Source organism: Rhincodon typus, chromosome 9 (assembly GCF_021869965.1).
Source record: "Rhincodon typus isolate 14 chromosome 9, sRhiTyp1.1, whole genome shotgun sequence".
Taxonomy (NCBI): Eukaryota; Metazoa; Chordata; class Chondrichthyes; order Orectolobiformes; family Rhincodontidae; genus Rhincodon; species Rhincodon typus.
This window is the reverse complement of record NC_063340.1, coordinates 12,569,151-12,589,027: the sequence shown is the minus strand read 5'-3', so window position 1 is coordinate 12,589,027 and position 19,877 is coordinate 12,569,151. Positions and strand designations below refer to the sequence as shown.

The window sequence follows — 19,877 nt, the reverse complement described above, 5'->3', positions numbered from 1 at the left end:
ATGAATTAGTATTTCGCACTTCATTGTTCTACCTGGTATATAGTCGTGTTGACTCCCCGGAATTTGGAACAGCATTCCCGATCCAATTCAACAACTTGTTAACTACAATTACACAACAGTCTAAGCAAATCCAAATGGTCACAGTTTTTCTTTTAAATTTATATGTTGCGGCGTCTTTTCCCAAAGTCTGAGAGGGCTCCAAGTTAACATTATGTTGCATGTCAATTGTTCCTCAGATTTCAGAAAAGAACACGTCCAAAAGAACCCGAGAGCTGCAGTTCTGGGTATGTGTTGCAAAGTTTGCCAGTCCAAACCTTTTACAAATGTCTCACCCATCTCCACTCGTGCCTTGGTAAGGAAATTCTACCAGGTCCGACCGTACAGCAGGCCAGGATTCACCATGTTACCCGTGTAGTCTGCAGTAGCCGTGTCCATTTGAGACATGTTAGTGACCGAATTGTGAATAGACGATGAGTTTGGCGACACTTGGGCGAGATCTTGGGTTTGAGCGAGTGAATTCACTTGTTGATTCTGTTGCTGAGAGATAGTGGTGCTGGCGACTGGGAGGATCCCATTGGCGCCCTGTTGCTGCTGTGCTTGTTGGCTGGGGGTAGGGGTGCTGGAGCCGTTTTGACAGGGCTTACCGTCTTTCACAAGCACTGGCACGGCTACCCTCCTGGGAGACTGTTGCTGTTGACACAGGTTATTCTCCTGCTGCATTTGTTGAGTAGCCTTGTCTTTGGCCTGGCGTTTCATCTTGTAGCGATGGTTTTGGAACCAGATCTTGACCTGGGTCGGGGTGAGGTGAATCATGCTCGCCAGGTGTTCTCTCTCGGGAGCGGAGAGGTACTTTTGCTGTTTGAAGCGTCGCTCCAGCTCGTAGACTTGGGCCTGAGAGAACAATACTCTTCTCTTTCTCCTTGGCGCTGCGTGTAAAGGTGCCATAGGTTTGGCGGAATCTGTCATTCCCGCTAAAGTCCCCATTCCAGACATGTTCATCCCTGAAGATGTCCCCATGAAGCGGGAGACTAAAGAAACATTTCAATGAAAGAAATGGTTCTGATTAAAAAAAAATACCGGGAGGTAGAAATTTTACTCAGACTAATCATCTACATTCTTACAAAGCAGTTCTGTCATTTACACAATACTTAATCGTCCATACCCTATACTTTATTTATTTCCTGAACAAAATTATACATTAATAATGTTAAATAAACATTAATTGACTTGATTATTCCAGTCCTAAATACCATCTGCACAAATATGCCACATCAAAAAAAAATTATGTTGACATGTAGAATAATTTCATAGGGCCTGACCTGCTCGGGTTGTTTCTGAAGTTAAGCATAGTCGAGTTGTCTTGCAAACATGCTCAGCTATCTGCTAAAATTTCTTCGACTTGGCATTAAAACGATGGATAGCTTATTAGTCAGAGTTAGGGAGTGAAATATTACCCCCAATGAACATCTACATTAAGTTTATCACACAGCTCCTTCTCTCCCCGAAAAGAATCTATTTCAAACAAACTCCGCCACTAAGCCAAGTCGAAATCATAGTGAAATTGAGAGAAAACTTCTATTTGAGGGAATCTTACTTGTTGAATATCTGGGATCCGGGTTCGTACCGCCGTACCAGCCACTCCCTGTAGCGCTGTTCCTCATGGTGTCCTGGTATGAGGGCAGTTCCCCCATGTTGCCAATACTCCCGTTGCAGTAGCCTCCCATGGCCCCGTGTGAAAACTGAGAGACGCCGTGCGGCATATGGTAAGTGGTCGCCACCGTTGCGTTATGTCCCATGGTGTGTTGCTGCATGCTGGACTGGGAGACCTGGGCTTGACGGTAGCCCCCCAGAGGAGAACCGAGGTTGCCAGCGCCGTCCATGCCACCAAACTTCTTGTAGGTCTCCTCAATCGGGCTCAGGATGTCTGTCACTGAAAAAGGCGTTGTGTGCTTTGGGCTCAACGACATGATTTAGAGCAGGTAAAATGGTTTGAGAGGATCTACCCGTGTGCCGCGCTCAGCTCTCCCTCTCTCGCTCCTCTTGTGGATGTCGACGTAAGAGGATGTTTTGGAGTCCGCCTGAGATCCGATTGATCGGCTTTGGAGGAGGCGAGCCCCGAATCCTCTTGTCTTTGATTTATTTTAGCCAGGCGCCAGGTTTACGACAGAGCCCTGGGGGAGGAGCATCGGTCGAAATGAGCAAACAATAGTGCTTGACATCTTTACCAGGATAATTGAGGTAAATGTAGGTAGGTCCATATTCAGATAAACGTGATGCCAGGATAAAACTTGATTAAATACTTTTTGAGCGCTTCTGGACTCTAATGTAACACCTTTGATATATATCAGACTAACGCGCATCGTGATGTTCCACAGAGTAACAGGAAATGGCGAACTTTCACATACTGTAATTGAGGTTTACTCATTAATGTGTATCCAATTTTCTTGAAAACTGAGAGTTTGTTGGCTGCTATTAGTTGGTCTTTTGCCCTGCCCTGGGACTCGAAATATCTATTAGCTAAAAGAGCTATTCACTGCAAGGAACAGCACCAGGACGCTTAGTCAAATAGATGGAATGTGCGGTCTTCCCTTTTGTAGAAGTACCTAATACATGCATCTTAAAAGCATCAGGTTGCTGCTGCTGAGGCGTTCTTGCAAATAAGTAATCCCATGCATCGAAAGTAAGGGGTGGATATTTAGACTTTGTTGTACACTCTGTCTCATCTTAGTTGTGTTTCCTTCCTACAGTATAATTACGAGTGGCACCTTTGATTTAATCTTTGGCTCATTTTATGCGCGTGAGCACATAACAGCATCACTCTCAGTATGTAACTGCGCGTTTGCCAACTGCTTGTGGGGGGGGAAAGAAGCCGAACAGAAAAGAGGGAACACTTTTAAATAAAAAATTCCCCGAGTCACGAGCTGACTACATGGAAAAATCAAATCGTACGAAGATGCTCCCTGCTCTTAGTTTGACTGAAATAGGGAAGTGATACAACAAAATTGAAGACTACTGTTAAACAGTCAGTTGTTATTAGATCATTAGCACAGCAAATGCTACACAAAATGTCCTCCATTTATTCTAAATGATGCAACTTTCTAAGGCAGAAATTCCCTAAGATGTTATGCATGTACTTTATTCTCTCTCTATACATTTAAAGCTACTCCCAGCAAATCTGTAGGAAGGTTTCGGTCATAGGAATATCACTTAGGAATGTTTGAAGTACATCTTAAGAGGGCTAGGGAGCGTTGGCAATTCAAGAACAAAATGACACAACCATTAGGCCGAGTACCGACCGCACTGCTACCTGCCCCGAAGCCTTCATCAACAAAGCCGCACTTCATTTAAGGAACCGATTACATAAAGCAAAACATTTTAGTTGAAACGCACCATCCTTATAATTAAAATCAGAACGTTCAGCAGCAGAAACGATTTATCAAGGCGCGTTTCCCAACAATAGGTTTTTGATTTGTTTAAGGTATTGGAGTGGAATAAAAGTGGGCGGTTGTGAGAAATGTTTCTAAGTTTGAGTCATTATTCTGACCAATTCCAACCGAGTTAGCTGTATTAGTTAATTGGAGATGAACTCAGCCATACAACATTTGCTGGGCCAGTTCTGCATTCGAAAAATGCTGAAGAAATTGTTCAGCATTCGCCAGTTTCTTTAGAAAGGGTAACTGGGCGGAGATGTTATGCCTGGTGCAGCATTTCCTTTATTTTGAGAGATGTTTTAGAAGTTCAGCAGTCTCTGGGTGTTTTCCTACTTATATATCCTGCAGTGTAGAACCGGTGATTGTGAAAATTACCAGCGAAGTATGTTAAAATCGCCGCGGCTAAACCCGAATGTTACCATCCGTCCCTGAATACGTGTTTAAAAATCCCACACGTCCCCTGTGAAGGGACACGGTCGCCTTATTAGTGCAGTTGGACGGTGAAGTGCTTCTGTTTGCCTAGGTACTTGTTTGATGCCGGATTCCCGTAGACTGTGGCTGGAGATGAGGAGGCCAGTCAGACTCAATGACTTTGCCGCCACTCGAGAGGTTAGGAAGAGGCAGGCTTTGTCAATAAATGTTGCCACTAATCCTGGAACTGTGCACCTCGAGTTTAATGCAAGCGGTGCCGGCCAGACGAGAGCACACGGGGCTGTGCTCAAAGCAGCGCCAGCTATTCCGGCCTGAGACAGAAGCTCTGAGCCACTCACTGAAACAGGCCTCGCAATTAGTAAGTGGACCTTGTAGAATGGGCACCATCTCATATTTCTATGAGAGGGGGTGGTGGGGGTGGGGTCGGAGTGGTCGGGGGGGTGGGGGGTGGGGGGAGTGGAGGAGGTGGAGGTGGAAGAACCAGACATCTGAATGAAAATCCCAACCGGCTGCTTTCAAATGGAGTTTGCAAAGAGGACTTGGCCGGCCCAGACGATGTGTTGTCAGGATTAGTACCCGAGGATAAGTTCAGGTGGCGATAAGAGAAAGCCTGTTGCTGCCGGATCCTCTGGTTTGCTTCTGACAGGTGTGTGTTCTGACAATAGAGCATGTTTGGTTTTGTACATGCAAAGGCCGCGCATGAATCCATCTTAATGGCGTTCCTACCGAAGCCATATGCTGTACAGGGAGCTGAATGTTAATCGTTGGGAGTAGAAACACAAACGGTCCGAACAGGAAAGCATTCTTGACCATCAGTCTCTTTAGAAAGTTGAAATTTGTAGAAGAAAAAAAGGAAGTGTGAGAATTGAGTTGAGATTATACCCGGATAACAAACAGCATGAACTTTCAGAAAAGAATTTGGACTTTCTTTTATATTTTAATTTAGGATTGCATAGTTTAAAGTGACAGATTTAAGCAAGCCGATGCAACGGTACCTACTGCTTTGGTATGACTCCTAGCTATGGACGTGCAGAGGTTTCGCATTTCGTGAACATAACTTCAGTGACGGACTCTTGTAGCGCGGTGATAGTATCTTCTGCTTCTGGGTCAGAAGACGCGGGTTCAAGTTTCCCCTTACTCCAGAGGAGTGTTTCTAAGATGAGAAAATCAGGTTAAAATTACCTGCAATTTAGCGCCTGTATTTTGGAAAGGCCATCAGGGTTAAAGTTATGAATTGGGGCCCACATTTCTGGATATTAAACAAACATATCAAGGGAATATGGAGATAGCGGGGGAAAATGGCATTGAGGTAGAAGAGCCATGATCTAGAATGACAGAACAAGCTGAAGGGGCTGAATGCCTACTCCTGCTCCTATTTCCTCTCTCAAAAGCAGCAATTAACTTTCCTATTGAAGTGACCAAATAGCGTAGATGAATCCCTCAGACATATCGGAACAAAAACAACATGGCAAATACAGTCCGGCTTTGACCGTACAAATACCTGTTTTTAAATATCGCCAAGAAAATTTATTTTTTAAAAACAGTTTGCTTTTGTAGCACCTAATTCATGTTCTACAAAATAAAGAGACCCAAGTAACTGGTTTAAAATTTTGGCACAGACCTGCCCTCCATGAATTGGAATGTTGTGGTTGATATATTTTTAAACCTGCTTGTACTGAACCTGACTGAGCTGGTTTGTCACTGTGAGAAAATGGTGATTCGTGCAAAACTAGGCAAGTACATTCAATCGGAGCGTTAAGCTACTACAAAGTATTCTGCTACATTGAACGAACAAGAAGGAACTTCGGTCAGTGTGTGTAAATTGCCTGACCGGTCCAGTCATAAGATCTCTCTTATAGTGACACGGTATAAGGCTGTGATAATATCTTTTACATAATTTCTCTGCACTGGATTCATTTTAGATATGCTTCCATGCAAGATAAGTGAACTATAAAAAGAAATGCCAAGCGTTGACCAATATTTAAGCAGCTCTCTTTGACTTCAGGCGAAAAGAAACCGCCGCAAACGTGCAAACTGACTGAACAGAAAACCACATCAATACCCAAGGCTGACATGGTGTAAACTTGGAATCAGGGACACTCGTCCGTTATGTTGTTATTTCATTGAAAGCGCCTTACTTTGTGTCATTTGAGACAGCGCGTGTTTTACATAGAGGCGGTTGTTTTTAACGCCAGCTAAGTTTTGACTGGTGTTAATGTTGCTTAGAGCCATGTACAAATTTGGCGTTCGAACCTCACCATTTATTGAAGATCCTCCTGTTTTGCCAACCACTGTAACTGGACATTTTGACCGCAATTTAACGCTAACCAGATCCGCTGGTAACAAAACCCAACAGCGATAGATGCTCATATCATTCATAACGATGGTGATAACAATGGTAAAGGTTAAAACATCGACTTTAAATGCTGTGCACTTTAATACTCCGTTTTAGGGCGCAGGGGTATTTCAAAATTCACAAGTAATGACCTTGATTAACTTTAGTTACAAAGGCAGAATAATTGTCCCAGACTTTCTGTCTGTAACGAGAGGAAGATGATAAGGAGCAATTTCGATATGCTGTGTTTTGGCAAATGTTTGGAGATTGTGACAATGCTTTTTATGTTGATTTTGACGCCTCAATCTACCTGTAGTTTACAGAGACCGTTACATTCGGCTTTTTTTAAAGAAAAGCCAAAACCAATCCTGAAGATTGCGAACTTGCGAGTAGAACAAAACGTTTTAACTTTAGTACTTTTGCCAGTCTCTCATTGGCAACAATGATCCTGATCCGCAAATGAATCTTAAGGGAAAATCATAAGGCCGGGTAGAATGATTTCACAGAAGTGCGGTTTGTCCGTTTAAGAAGCGACAGTACAAAAGATTCATTAGTTCAACCAACATGAGCACCAACTCGGAGCCTGATCTCGATTGCTGGCTGGTGATTTGGAATAGGAATTCTGATTGATGTTCTCTCTCCTGGCTGAGACCGTTAGACCAATGGTTTGTCCCTCCCAGCTCTTATCATTCCGGAGAAATACTTAGAAATAATATGGTTGGAATACGAATGGCTTCATGGTTTTGAGTCCACTCGCACTATGTTAGCATCTGTCCCGCACACGAACCGCGGTCCTATTCCCAGCTATTGCCTCTTATCCTATATTCCTCAATCCCCATTCTTCCCAACCAGTCACCCAATTTACTCTTAAGTGTTGACATCGTCTCCCATTCAGTCGCCAACTCTAATAATGCATTTTGCAGTCTCAGAACCCTTTGTACAAATAGATTTTGTCTGTTCCCTGTCTTAAATTGCTTGCATTTAATTGTTTTTACCTAAGTTCTCTTATTGCTGGCCCCACTCATCACACAGTGCAGTCTTTTTGCATTTATGTGGATCTTTGTCAACCTTGAAGAATGAGTTAGATAGGTGGTTGAACAAATGAGGACTAAAGGGTTACAAAAAATGAGATTGGACATGGGATTAGGGTTGCTATTTATCTTAGTGTAAATGTAATGACTGTAAATCTTAATGTATACTGTTTGGGTCAAATCACTAACTTGCAAAGTAAAATATCTTCATAATGTTGTATTTTTAAGAAATAAAATCCCATCACACTAATGCAAGCAGCCCTAATTATTCAACTTATTCTCCTGATTGTATAACTGCATTCCAGCCAGGAGTCTATGAATACGGTGCTGAACCCTTTCCATTGCCTCAATATCCTGAAGTTAATGGTAAATAAATCTCCAGGACTTTGTGGTCATTTTTATCCCAGAGAGGAAATTGCAGATGCTCCTGTAATGGTTTTCTAAAAGTCTCTCCATTCAGAAGCTGTCTCTTTGGATAGGAAACTTTCCAATATTGTTCCATTTTTTAAGAAGAGTAAAAAAAAGATAAGCTGAGGAATTTGTAACCACATATGTTATGTTAGTAGTGGCAAAAATACTACATTCTGTTTTTAGCAACAGTATGACTAAGCATTTGGGCAAACATGGACTGTATAGAACACCAACATGGATTTGTAGCAGGTAAACACACATTGAACGTAGCTGATGTTTTTGAGGAAGCTATCTTTCAATTGAATCAGTGTCAACGGCATTTTGGAGGTGAGAGCTCTATATTTCTATTAGCATTTGCGTGGTTAAATGCTTCCTGAGATTGCAACTGAACTACCTGACACTAATTTTAAGATTATGCTCCCTTGTCATGAACTCCCCTAGTGGAGGAACAAGTTTCTCTTGATCTCCTTTGTCATATTTTTAAATCTTTTTAAACACATCAATAAGATAATCTGTCCGTCTTCCCTATTCAAGACAATGCAACACATGTCAACTCTGATGAAGAGTCATCTAGACTCGAAACACTAGCTTGCTCTCTCTCCATGGATGCTGTCTGACCCGCTGTGATCTCCAGCATTTGTTGTTTTCAGTACATGTCCAAACAAACATGTCCTCATAATTTAACCCTTTTAGGCATAGTATCACTCTGGCTCCTTCCAATACAAATAAGACTTTCCTGATGTTTTCAGATCAATTCTCCAAATGGTTTTCAAGCAGAGCTTTATGTAACTCAATCACAGTATCAATTGCTCTCTATTCTAGCTTCCATGAGATAAATTGTAATATTTTATTCACATTTTTAAAAGTTTTATTTGTAACTATCCACTTTTTTGATATCTGTACACAAATCCCTTAATTTTTCTGCTTCTCCTCACTTCTTAATTTCTCACAATTTAGAAAACACACTGGAATATTTTATCCCTTGGGAATTCTGCAGTCTTCCAATTCTGGCCTTTTGTGCATATTCCCAATTATAATTACCCCACCACTGTGGGACAGGCATTCAATTGTCTCAGCCTTTAGCTCTGGGGCTCCTTCCCTACACCTTGTTGCCTCCCTACCTCCCTTTTTCCCTGTCAGGCATTCTTAAAACCTAACGCTTTGATTAAGCTTTTGTGATCCGACCTTTTAGCTTCTTAGGAGAAAATTAATGTAGAACTGGAATCTGTACTGTAAACAAAAAATATGGGTGATCACAGCCGGTCAGGCAGCCTCCATCGAGAGAGAGCAATCTAATGTTTTGAGTCTAGATGACCCATAAATAGAGCTCACATGAAGTGTGGAGGGGCCATCTCGGTATCATACTTTGTTTCATCATGCACCTGTAAGATGCTTTGGGATATTTTGATGGCTTAAGGATATATAAAACAGGATTTGGTGGGTCCAGAGTGGAAGTGTCACACTTCCCCACATGAAAGTACATCAGTCACAATTTTGACTACACATCTAATCTATCAACATCTATTTTGCAGTTTATTATGCTAATCTACACTGTGCTACCTTCAATGTAATAATCAAATTTGGATATATGGCTCTTCCTTCCTTTAATTGTGCCAATTACAAATATAGTGAGATACCTGGGGAAGACAATTAGCCACCTTTTGCAAACTGGAATAGAATCTTTTATCCGTGCTCACTACCTTTCATGTCTGGACCAATTCACTACCGAAACCAAAAAGCTGCTTGCAGTTCCATTTATTTACAGTAGAGGAATGGAAACTCTTCTCAACATCCACTCTGTCCAGGCCTTTCAGAATTCTGTAAGTTTCAATTAGATCCCCACCTCATCCTTCTAATCTCCACTGAGTATAGACCCAGAGTCCTCAAACTTACCTCGTCATTAAGCTTTTCATTTGTGGGACCATTCTTGTGAACCTCCTCTGAACCTGCTTCAGGGCCAGTACATCGTTCCTGAGATATGGGGCTCAAAACTGCACACGATACTCCAAATGACAGTCTTATAGAGCTTCAGAAGTATATCCCTGCTTTTATATTAAAATCCTCTCAAAATAAATGCCAAAGTTGCATTTGCCTTCCTAACAACTGACTCAACTTACAAGTTTACCTTGAGAGAATCCTGGACTAGAGCTTCCAAGTCTCTTTGCATTTCAGACTTCTGAATTTTCTCCCCATTTAGAAAATAGTCCATGCTTCTATTCTTCTTACCAGAGTGAATGACCTCACACGTCTTCACATTGTACTCCATCTGCCACTTCTTTGCCCACTGTCCTAACCTGTCCAAATCCTTCTGCAGCCTCCCCACCTCCTCAAAACTACCTGTCCCTCTACCTACCTTTGTATTCTCTGCAAACGTAGCCAGAATTCCCTTAGTTTCTTCATCTGGACCATTAGTGTATGAAGCGAAAAGTTCTGGTGCCAATACTGACCCTTGTGGAACACAACTAGTCACCGGTGGCTATCCTGAGAAAGACCCATTTAACCTCACTCTCTGCTTTATGCCAGACAGCCAATCTTCTATCTATGCTAGTACCTTGCCTCTAACACCTCCAACTGGAGTGTGGTTTAACCTGACAGTCACCATGCCTCAGGTGAGAGGAGTGGTTGAGAAGGAAAGTTTTTTATGCTATCCTCAGCTGGCGAGGGAATTGAACTCATGTTTTTGATGTGACTGTGCATCACAAACCATCATCCAGCTAACTGAAAAGGCTGGTTTGCAATGCAGAGTGATGCCAACAACATGGGTTCAATTCTCGCACTGGTTGAGGTTACCATGAAAGACCCTCTTTCTCAATTTTTCCCTTTACCTGAGGTGTGGTGACCCTCAGGTTGAAACTACCCTAGGTCACCTCTCTCTCTCTAATGAGAGAGCAGCCCTATGGGCTTCAGGACTATGGTGACTTTCAAGCTATAAACTGGAGTAGATACATCTTTCAGAGAGTCTAAGATTGGGGACATCAAATAAAAATTAGAGGCTGACCATTCAAGAATGAAATTAGGAAATACTTCTATTCACGTTTGGAACTCTTTTCCACAAAAGGCAAATAATTCTCAGTCGTCTGTAAATTTTAATTCTGATATTGATAGATTTTTAAAAATCACATGTATGGAAGAATACGAGGCAACAGTGTGTATTTGAAGATGGACTGCAGATCAACCACAATCTCATTGAATAGCAGTCTAAGCTTGAGGGACTAAATGATCTATTGTTCCTGTTTTCCTATGTTCTTTAACTCCATGTGCATTTATTTTAGCCAATAGTTTCTTGCAGGAAGCCTTATTGAAAGCTCAATTTAAATCATTGTAAGTAGCATTCACAGATGTCTCCACACCTACCACATTAGCGACCATCTCCAAAAATGTGGTTAGTTTGTCATGACTTGCCTTGGCAGATTTATTTATTATAATACATCTGATTTTGTGTGCAGCTACTTCAGGATATAACCCCACTCATTTTCTTCTTTCTTTCTCTTTAATAAGCACCGAAGCAAAGCATCTGTAATTACCCCAATAAATATCCATTTAATCTCCAGTATCTCAATATCCTGTGCTCTCAGATAGCCCATCGAATATTTGACAATTTCCTTCTTATATTTCTGGTATACTTCCTTTTTTTCATTCCTGTTGATCAACCAACTAAACAAAGTGGAAAGCCTGATTTGTATGGCTCAGTGGCAAGCTGGCAGTTACCTTTACTACTTGGACCACATTGGATGGAGGTTTCTAGACTTTGTCCATGACAGAACAATGGGACCACTTGCAGGTCAGGAACCTGTTTGACTAAAGGGTGGGCTTTGTAGAAATCTTTCCCCTGAGCCACAATAGTTGTACCTACCACATATTCTTCGCCCCTCCCCCCCTCCAGTCTTGGGGTGTAGGTAGGATGTCACTCCAGTCTTAATGAAAGGAAACAGGAAAGGGCTGTTGGAATTTCGAGGCTGTAGGAACCTCGGGAATTGAGAGGAGACCTGGGAAACATACTCTTTTGAGGGTCTCACTTGTTGGAGAAGCAAAGAGGGTGCAGTGAAGTTAGCTCTCTGAAGGACTCGAGAAAGGGTTGATCTCTCTAACCTGGTAGGCGTGGATGAAAGTAACTGGGGAACTCAGCAGAAGTGTGGCCCCTCCAATCTGGAGATACCTCATCAAGTGCTGAATGGCATTGTTAAAACTTCTCTCCACTGGGATTCTGTCCCCACCTCTTTCAAATCTGCTGTCATCATCAGTCTCCTCAAAAACCCTGCTATCCTGGTGAATTACCATCTCATCTCCACTTTCCCCTTTCTCTCCAAATTTCTTGAATGTATTGTTGCCTCCCAAATTCCAGCCCTCCAGTCAAATTGCTGTCCTTGCCTCAGTCCTGAAACAGCTCAGTTAACATAATCTGTAGTTGTGACAAAGGTAAACCTTCTTTTCTCATTCTTCTCAACCTGTCTGCAGCTTTCAGCACTTTTGATCAGACCATCCTCCTCCAAAGACTCCTGACTGCTATTCAGCTGGGTGAGACCACACTTGCCTGATACCATTCTCATCTATCAAACTGTAGCTCGAGAATTACCATTGATGGCCTCTCATCCTGCTCATACACATTTACCCCTGATGTCCCCCCCAGGATCTATCCTTGCCCCCATCCTGTTTTCACCCCCTGGTTGCATTAGAGAGGATGCAATAGAGATTCACCAGCATCTTCCCTGGGCTGGAGTGATTCAGCTATGAAAAGAGACCAGATAGGCTATTTATTTCAGAACTCTTCTCTCTCTATTTATTTCGGAGCCCTCCTCTCTCTATTTATTTCGGAGCCCTCTTCTCTATTTACTTCAGAGCCCTCCTCTCTCTATCTATTTTGGAGCCCTCAAAGAGGGGCACAGACAAGTAGTTCTGTGAAAAACATTTCCCCTTTGTAGGCAGATCAATAAGCAGGGAGCACACTTTTAAGGAATAGTTAGACAGGATTTGAGGAAAGATTTTCTTCGTCCAGAACGTTGTGGGCCACTGCCTGATAGAGTGCAAGATGTGGGAGCCCTCAGGACATTTAAAAACTATTTAGATCAGTGCTGGAAATTCCATAGCCTACAAGACTATGGACCAAGTGCTGGGAAACGGGATTAGAAAAAGTGGTTGATGACTGGCATGGACATAATGTACTGAATGGCCTCATTCTGTGCTGTAAATTCTCTATGACTCTATGGAGTTTGTCACTTTAACTGAAGAAGCCTTTCCTGTTGCATGTATTTCGAATCAACCTGTTTGGACAAGTAATTAAACATGAGACTTGAACCCAGACCCATTGGCCCAGACATTACCACAGTGCCACAAGAGTCAATTTCCTCAAGTAAAGCAGCATTTGTCACCTATCCTCCCTTTCCCCTCACATGTTATTTATATGATATATTATTATAAATTCCAGGAAGACACATTCTGTGGTGTCATCACACTGTGTAGAGCAATGCAAAATTTTGCAGAGTCATAGAGGCATACTGCATGGAAGCAGGCCCTTTGGCCCAACTTGTCCATGCTGCAGGTTTTCTAAATTGAGCTAGTTCCATTTGCCTCTGTTTGGCCCATATCTCTCTAAACCTTTCCTACGGTTGAACAAAATGTACCTGTTCAAATATTTTATAAATGTTGTATTTGTACCATATCCCCTGGCAGCTTGTTCCATAAATGCACCACCTGCTACATGAAAAAGTTGCCCCTCAGGTCCCTTTTAAATATTTCCCCTCTCATCTTAAACCTATGCACTATAGTTTTGGACTCCCCTGCCACGGGAAAAGACCTTGGCTATTCACCTTATCTATGCCCCTCATGATGTTAAAAACCTTTATATGGTCACCCCTCAGGCTCCCACACTCCAGGGAATAAAGTCCCAGCCTAACCAGCCTCTCCTTATAATTGAAACCTTCAAGTCTTCGTAACATCCTTGTAAATCTTTTTTGCACCCTTTCCAGTTTAATAACATCATTCTTATAGCAGGGCAACCAGGATTGTATGTCGTACTCCAAATGTGGCCTTACCAATGTCTTATATAGCTGTAACATGATGTCCCAATTCCTGTACTCAGTGCTCTGACTGATGAAGGTAAGTGTGCCAAATGCCTTCTTCACCACCCTGTCTACCTGTGACGCCACTTTCAGGGAACTAGGTCTCTCTGTTCAACAACACTAAGCTGTTCTGAATGATTATCGGTAATTTTAATCAAATTGTTCAGAGGTATTTTGATGCACTTCTAGAGCAAATGGCACTTGGATCCAGGCTTCCTGGCGATGAGGTAAGAACAGTACTGCTGCACCATAACAGCTCTAAGCCTGTCCTGCTGTACATTTGCCTTGGTGACCTTTACAATTTGCTGACAAGTCATGTAACAAGTGTGCTGTGTAACTGAAATATTACTTAATTAGCTTTTTAAGTACCTATATTTATTTCCTGATAAATCAAAAGGATATTCCCTACTTACCTTCAGTTGTGCCTCTAATGATATGGGGCATGATGATGGGGAGAATTTAAACAACTGGCTCTGGACTGCATCCGGTGCTAGCTTTTCAATGTTCTACAGTGCAGAATAGTACTTCATCCAGTGGATATTTTATTCAACTGCATGTGCGGACTTTTCTACTTCTATAGAGTCTTTTACTTGACAGCTTACCAATCATCAGAAGTCAGAACTGAAGCATGGCAGTTCTGATAAATGGTCATGAGCTGAAATATCAACTGTTTCCCTTTCCACAGATGCTTTCAGCCCTGTTGGGTATTCCCTACATTTTGTGTTTTTATTTCAGATTTCCAGCCTTCACATTATTCTACTTTTGTATTAACTTCTAAAAATGTGATACATTGCTCTAAGTGAATTTGTAGTCTTAAGTTTATTACATTCAATGATAGAATATGTTGTGTGGTGAGCCTTAAGTGGTAGTCTTTGAATGCCCAATAATGAAGAATCATTTTTATTCCAATCAAATTGCGGCACTACACCTCCCTTATAGACAATCAGACATGAGATATTGAGCTTTTACAATTACACAGTGGCTTAAACATTTGCCAAGCCTAAGAGAAACAATTCAGTCCTGGTATATCATGACTTGGTGATCTGAATGGTGGTTAATTAACCTTAAGATCCCTTGATGTAGGAATGAAAAATCAACCAAGCTTCCAACTTGCAAAGTGACATCCTCTGGAAGATGTCAACGCACAGACATTGTTTGAGAACTAAAGTGTGGTTAGCTTCATGATCAATGCAACCACCATCAGAGCTGACAAGAAAAGGTGTAGGATAGCAGAGGCAGTGGAACTTGACAAGGATCAGTTCCTTCAGACAAGGAGCTGAGAAAATTGACGAAGAACAAAACACTTTACTGACCATTAGACTCCAATAGGAAACAAGACCCACTTCCCTCATTTGATTGTCTTAGATGAGACTTACCTTGATCACCAGCAAAAAGAGGAACAATCATTCTCACTCAAAACTATAAAGATTATATAAGTGTACTCGGCAAGATTCTGTCCAAGTAGAATGCACCTATTCATTAGACCACTCTCAAAGAAGTCATTGTTGGCAGCTGTAATGATCTGACGAAGAGTTGTTCCTCACTGCACAGTACAAGAAAAAATGTTGGCAAATGAATGGAATATCTCAAAATCTAAGGCAGCTTGAATTTGGCCACAACTCCACGTAAGTCTATAGTGATCCAGATTAGCACAGTGCTGGAAAGTGTAATATTAGGCTGAAGTACTTTAACTGGTTTTTAAAAATAAGTATAAGAAGATGTATGTGATATGATATAATGCAAACTTATTAGCTTAAGTTACTTAATATATATAGATTGGAGCTAATTATTAGCTGATTCTATTTTAGATATATTGGAACTAGTTATTATTTTAAACCAATTAGATGTGTTCAGACAAATCAGCCTCACATCTTTTTGCCTGTTGGGGACCGCTCAATGATGGTTGATACTTGGAACTCAATCTCAATTTCCATGGCGCTGGTTGTGAATCCTGTCCGATGATGAAGTCCAACGAACCATGAAAAGTCCTGATATTAATGGTATACTAGATTTGGTGTTACATGCTGAATAGCCTCTTCTGACCACTTTTACCAAGCATTACTTATGGTGGGCATAAACAAGTCCAGATGTCACTGCAAAGCAGCCTGGCCCCAGATCCAGTTCATTTTCTTGCAAAATAGCCTGTTTTCACATAGTTTTCCACTCTCCATCAATTGCTTATTGCTATGTCCAGTTAACCCCTAATGATTTGGTTTGGAGATGCCATTTGGGGTATCATGCATTCCAGAAAGTAATTAAGAACATGTGTTTGCATTTATTTTATACTTTTCAGATTCGCTGCTATATAACAGTTTCCTTAGCCAGGAGGGTGAAATGCTTTGGTCTGTGGATGGCTACATAGACACAGATGCGGCTGCTCTATAATGACATGGCAGAAGGTGTAATTTGTGAAACAGGAACAATCTTACTGGGTTTCTTCCCCTTAATTCCTTGAAACAAGGAATGGTCATCCACTGATGTACAAAGCTTCATAAAATTTCTTGGCCACGAATAAGTATAACTTATGCAGTCATGGTTACTGTGATCAAATGTCAATCAGATCCTCTAATTGGAAGCACAGTGGTCAATTTCTGCTCAAGTTTCTATTCCATCCATGATGTTTAATACTCGATTAAAAACACATTATTTCCCACATAAGAGACCGAGCATCTCAAGTACTTTCCCTTTTTACAACATTATTGTAAATTTACATCAGCTCCAAATAGATAGTTGCTTCAATGGAAATTTAATTGTTGATGATTAATTTCCATAGTGGCACTTCAGAGTGATATATAACTACCTCACATTTGAGTTGGTCTAAACTATCCTTATTAAGTTCACTATTCGTCAATTTCAACAGTTTTTTTATATTTTTGGCAGCAGTGAGATCAGCATGGGTGGTGGCTTGGATGAGTTACTGAGTCAAACAATGTGAAGAACTAAATTATCTTCTAGATTCACTTAGTCAACGTGCATCATTGATACTTTGCCATTTGAATTGTTCATGTTAATTTAGGTCTTTAGTGTTGCTCAGTCAATTTCCTTAATGGTGTCATCAGCTGTCACTGGATAAGCACACAGTAAAAGCAAAAGGTGAGAATTAATCATCATTTTTCAAAGTATTTTATCTTTAAAAGGACACTGGTGATGATACTTCCTTTTTATGCTTGCATTTTGTCAGCTGCAATCATATTAACTCCACTGACAATGAAACCATTTGAGAATAGTGTTAATAAATGAGCAGAGGAAATAAGAATATAAAGTAAAGCAACCTTATTAATCTACCTGGAGGGAAAATTGCTGTTAGTGATAGCTAAATTGTGCATATGCTCTTCATATATGCATTCACAACATATTTATAGTTATTGATTCCATCCCTATTCCTGGCAACAAGCTGACATTAACTGAGTCTGCTTAAAACCCTCATTTAATCCTAAAAGAACTTACAATCTATTATGTTCCCCATCATTAAGACTGCCTAATTCCACCTCAATAACATCATTTGAGTTTTCCCCTGTCTCAGCTCATCTACTGCTGAAATCTTCATCCATGCCTTAATTTTCCTCAGACTTAGCTATTATATTGCACTTGTGACTGGTATTCCAAATTCTACACTCCACAAACTTGAGGTCAGCCAAAACTCTTCTGCCGATGTATTACCTTGCAGCAAGTCCAGATGCTCTATCACCCCTATGCTAGCTGACCTACATTGACTCCCAGTCAAGCAAAATCTTGCTTTTAAAACTTTCATCCTTGTTTCCAGATTGTCTCCAGCCTTACCTGTCCCTATCATTATATTCTCCTCTGACCCTAAAACCCACCAAGATGGCTGTTATTCCTTAATTCTAGGCTCTTGTGCTTTCATATTTGTAATCGTTCCACCATTTATTCTTAAGTCTTTAGTTGCATAAGTCCTAAGCTTTGGAATTCCCTACACCAAAGTTTTTGCTCAGCTGACTTAAAAATATCCTATGCAACTCAGTGTTACACTTTGATTTATGAGGATCTGGTGAAGTGCCTTTGGGCGTTTCATTATATTAAAGGCGCTAATAAATACAAGATGTTGTTGTTACAGACAGCATCAAATATTCACTTGGGTACAGAAGTGTTGGTCGCTGCATAATTGGTCAGATTGTTTAGATAATTGACTTTGCTGTTCAGTGTATGACATTGTGATAGTATAACCCAAGAGTGTATCTGCAGAGCTCCTTGCTGGCTGTTTTGGATGCTATATTTTGCACATATCCTCATGTTTATCGGTCTTTTGGAAGATAGTGTGAGAACTACTTGGTGAAATAAGGTGTGAATTGTTAAGGTTCTGCTTTTCATTTGTTCATGGGGCATGGCATCACTGGTTAGGCCAGCATTTATTACCCATCCCTAATTGCCCTGGAGAAGATGCTGGTGAGCTGCCTTCTCGAACTGCTGCAACCTTTGGGGTGTATGGACACTCATGATGATGTTAAGAAGGGTGTTACAAGATTTTTACATGGCGACGCTAAAGGATTGGTGTTAAAGTGTTGAGTCCAGCGTATGGATTAGAGAGGATCTTGCAGGTGATGGTGTCCCCATCTGCTGCCTTTGTCCTTCTAATGTGGAGGTTGTGGTTTTGGTAGTTGCTGTCGAAGGAGTCTTGGTGAGTTTCCTCAGTGCAACTTATAGAAGGTACACACAACTACCATTGTGTGTGGTGGTAGAGGGAGTGAAGGTTGAAGGTGAGGTTGATATTTTACAGGCAGCAAGTAGAGATTTAAAGAAACAGTTAATTTTGATTTGTAAGCACTTGATTAAATTAATCTTACTTTTCTTCTCAAAATAATTGGACAAAAGAAGAAGTTCTGGATAAGCCTACTTTTGACTTGGGCTGACTTTCCTGTTTTTGATATGTCTGTGACCCTAGACAATTTCTATTAATTGCAAGCCCTGATCTCCTTGATCTTTTAGCTTCAACACAAGAAGAGACCTTTATTCCAACTTCCTCATAAGTTTGGGATTTTCCTTTCTTTCTTTAAATTCCAACCCCAGATGGACAGCATTCTGACACCTTCCTGTGCAGAAATTCACCAGCAGGTTACAAATAAATTGACTACCAGGGAAGCATTCTCCCCAGAGTCCTCATGCTGTGTTCACATGAATAGAGGCAACAACGTGCAGAGCTGGATGAACACAGCAGACTAAGCAGCATCATAGGAGCAGAAAGGCTGACGTTTCGGGCCTAGACCCTTCATCAGAAATGGGGGAGGGGAAGGGGGTTCTGAAATAAATAGGGAGAGAGGGGGAGGCGGATAGAAGATGGATAGAGGAGAGGATAGGTGGAGAGGAAACAAACAGGTCGAAGAAGTGGGGATGGAGCCAGTAAAGGTGAGTATAGGTGGGGAGTTAGGGAGGGGATAGGTCAGTCCAGGGAGGACGGACAGGTCAAGGGGGCGGGATGAGGTTAGTAGGTAGGAGATGGGGGCGCGGCTTGAGGTGGGAGGAGGGGATAGGTGGGAGGAAGAACAGGTTAGGGAGGCGGGGACGAGCTGGACTGGTTTTGGGATGCGGTAGCGGGAGGGGAGATTTTGAAGCTTGTGAAATCCACATTGATACCACTGGGCTGCAGGGTTCCCAAGCGGAATATGAGTTGCTGTTCCTGCAACCTTCGGGTGGCATCGTTGTGGCACTGCAGGAGGCCCAGGATGGACATGTCGTCTGAGGAATGGGAGGGGGAGTTGAAATGGTTCGCGACTGGGAGGTGCAGTTGTTTATTGCGAACCGAGCGTAGGTGTTCTGCAAAGCGGTCCCCGAGTCTCCGCTTGGTTTCCCCGATGTAGAGGAGGCCACAACGGGTACAGCGGATGCAGTATACCACATTGGCAGATGTGCAGGTGAACATCTGCTTGATGTGGAAAGTCTTCTTGGGGCCTGGGATGGGGGTGAGGGAGGAGGTATGGGGGCAGGTGTAGCACTTCCTGCGGTTGCAGGGAAAAGTGCCGGGTGTGGTGGAGCTGGAGGGGAGTGTGGAGCGGACAAGGGAGTCACGGAGAGAGTTGTCCCTCCGGAAAGCAGATAAGGGTGGGGAGGGAAAGATGTCTTTGGTGGTGGGGTCGGATTGCAGATGGCGGAAGTGTCGGAGGATGATGCGTTGGATCCGGAGGTTGGTGGGGTGGTACGTGAGGACGAGGGGGATTCTTTTTTGGTT

General features: G+C 42.0%; 1 protein-coding gene across 1 annotated transcript; it reads right to left on the bottom strand.

Moving 5' to 3' along the window:
* Positions 1 to 363: 363 nt before the first annotated feature.
* Positions 364 to 1,967, bottom strand: LOC109932693 (homeobox protein Nkx-2.4). The gene is made up of 2 exons (XM_020531839.2): positions 1,595 to 1,967; positions 364 to 1,028 (listed from the first exon to the last, which is right to left on the bottom strand). The coding sequence occupies exons 1-2, from the start codon at positions 1,965 to 1,967 to the stop codon at positions 364 to 366; spliced, it is 1,038 nt and encodes a 345-aa protein (XP_020387428.1).
* Positions 1,968 to 19,877: the final 17,910 nt, after the last annotated feature.

Coding starts and splice junctions, on each gene's coding strand:
- LOC109932693 (XM_020531839.2), bottom strand. CDS start 1,967: ATGTCGTTGAGCCCAAAGCACACAACGCCTTTTTCAGTGACAGACATC. Junction 1,029..1,594: donor GGATCCCAGATATTCAACAA/GTAAGATTCCCT, acceptor ATGTTTCTTTAG/TCTCCCGCTTCATGGGGACA.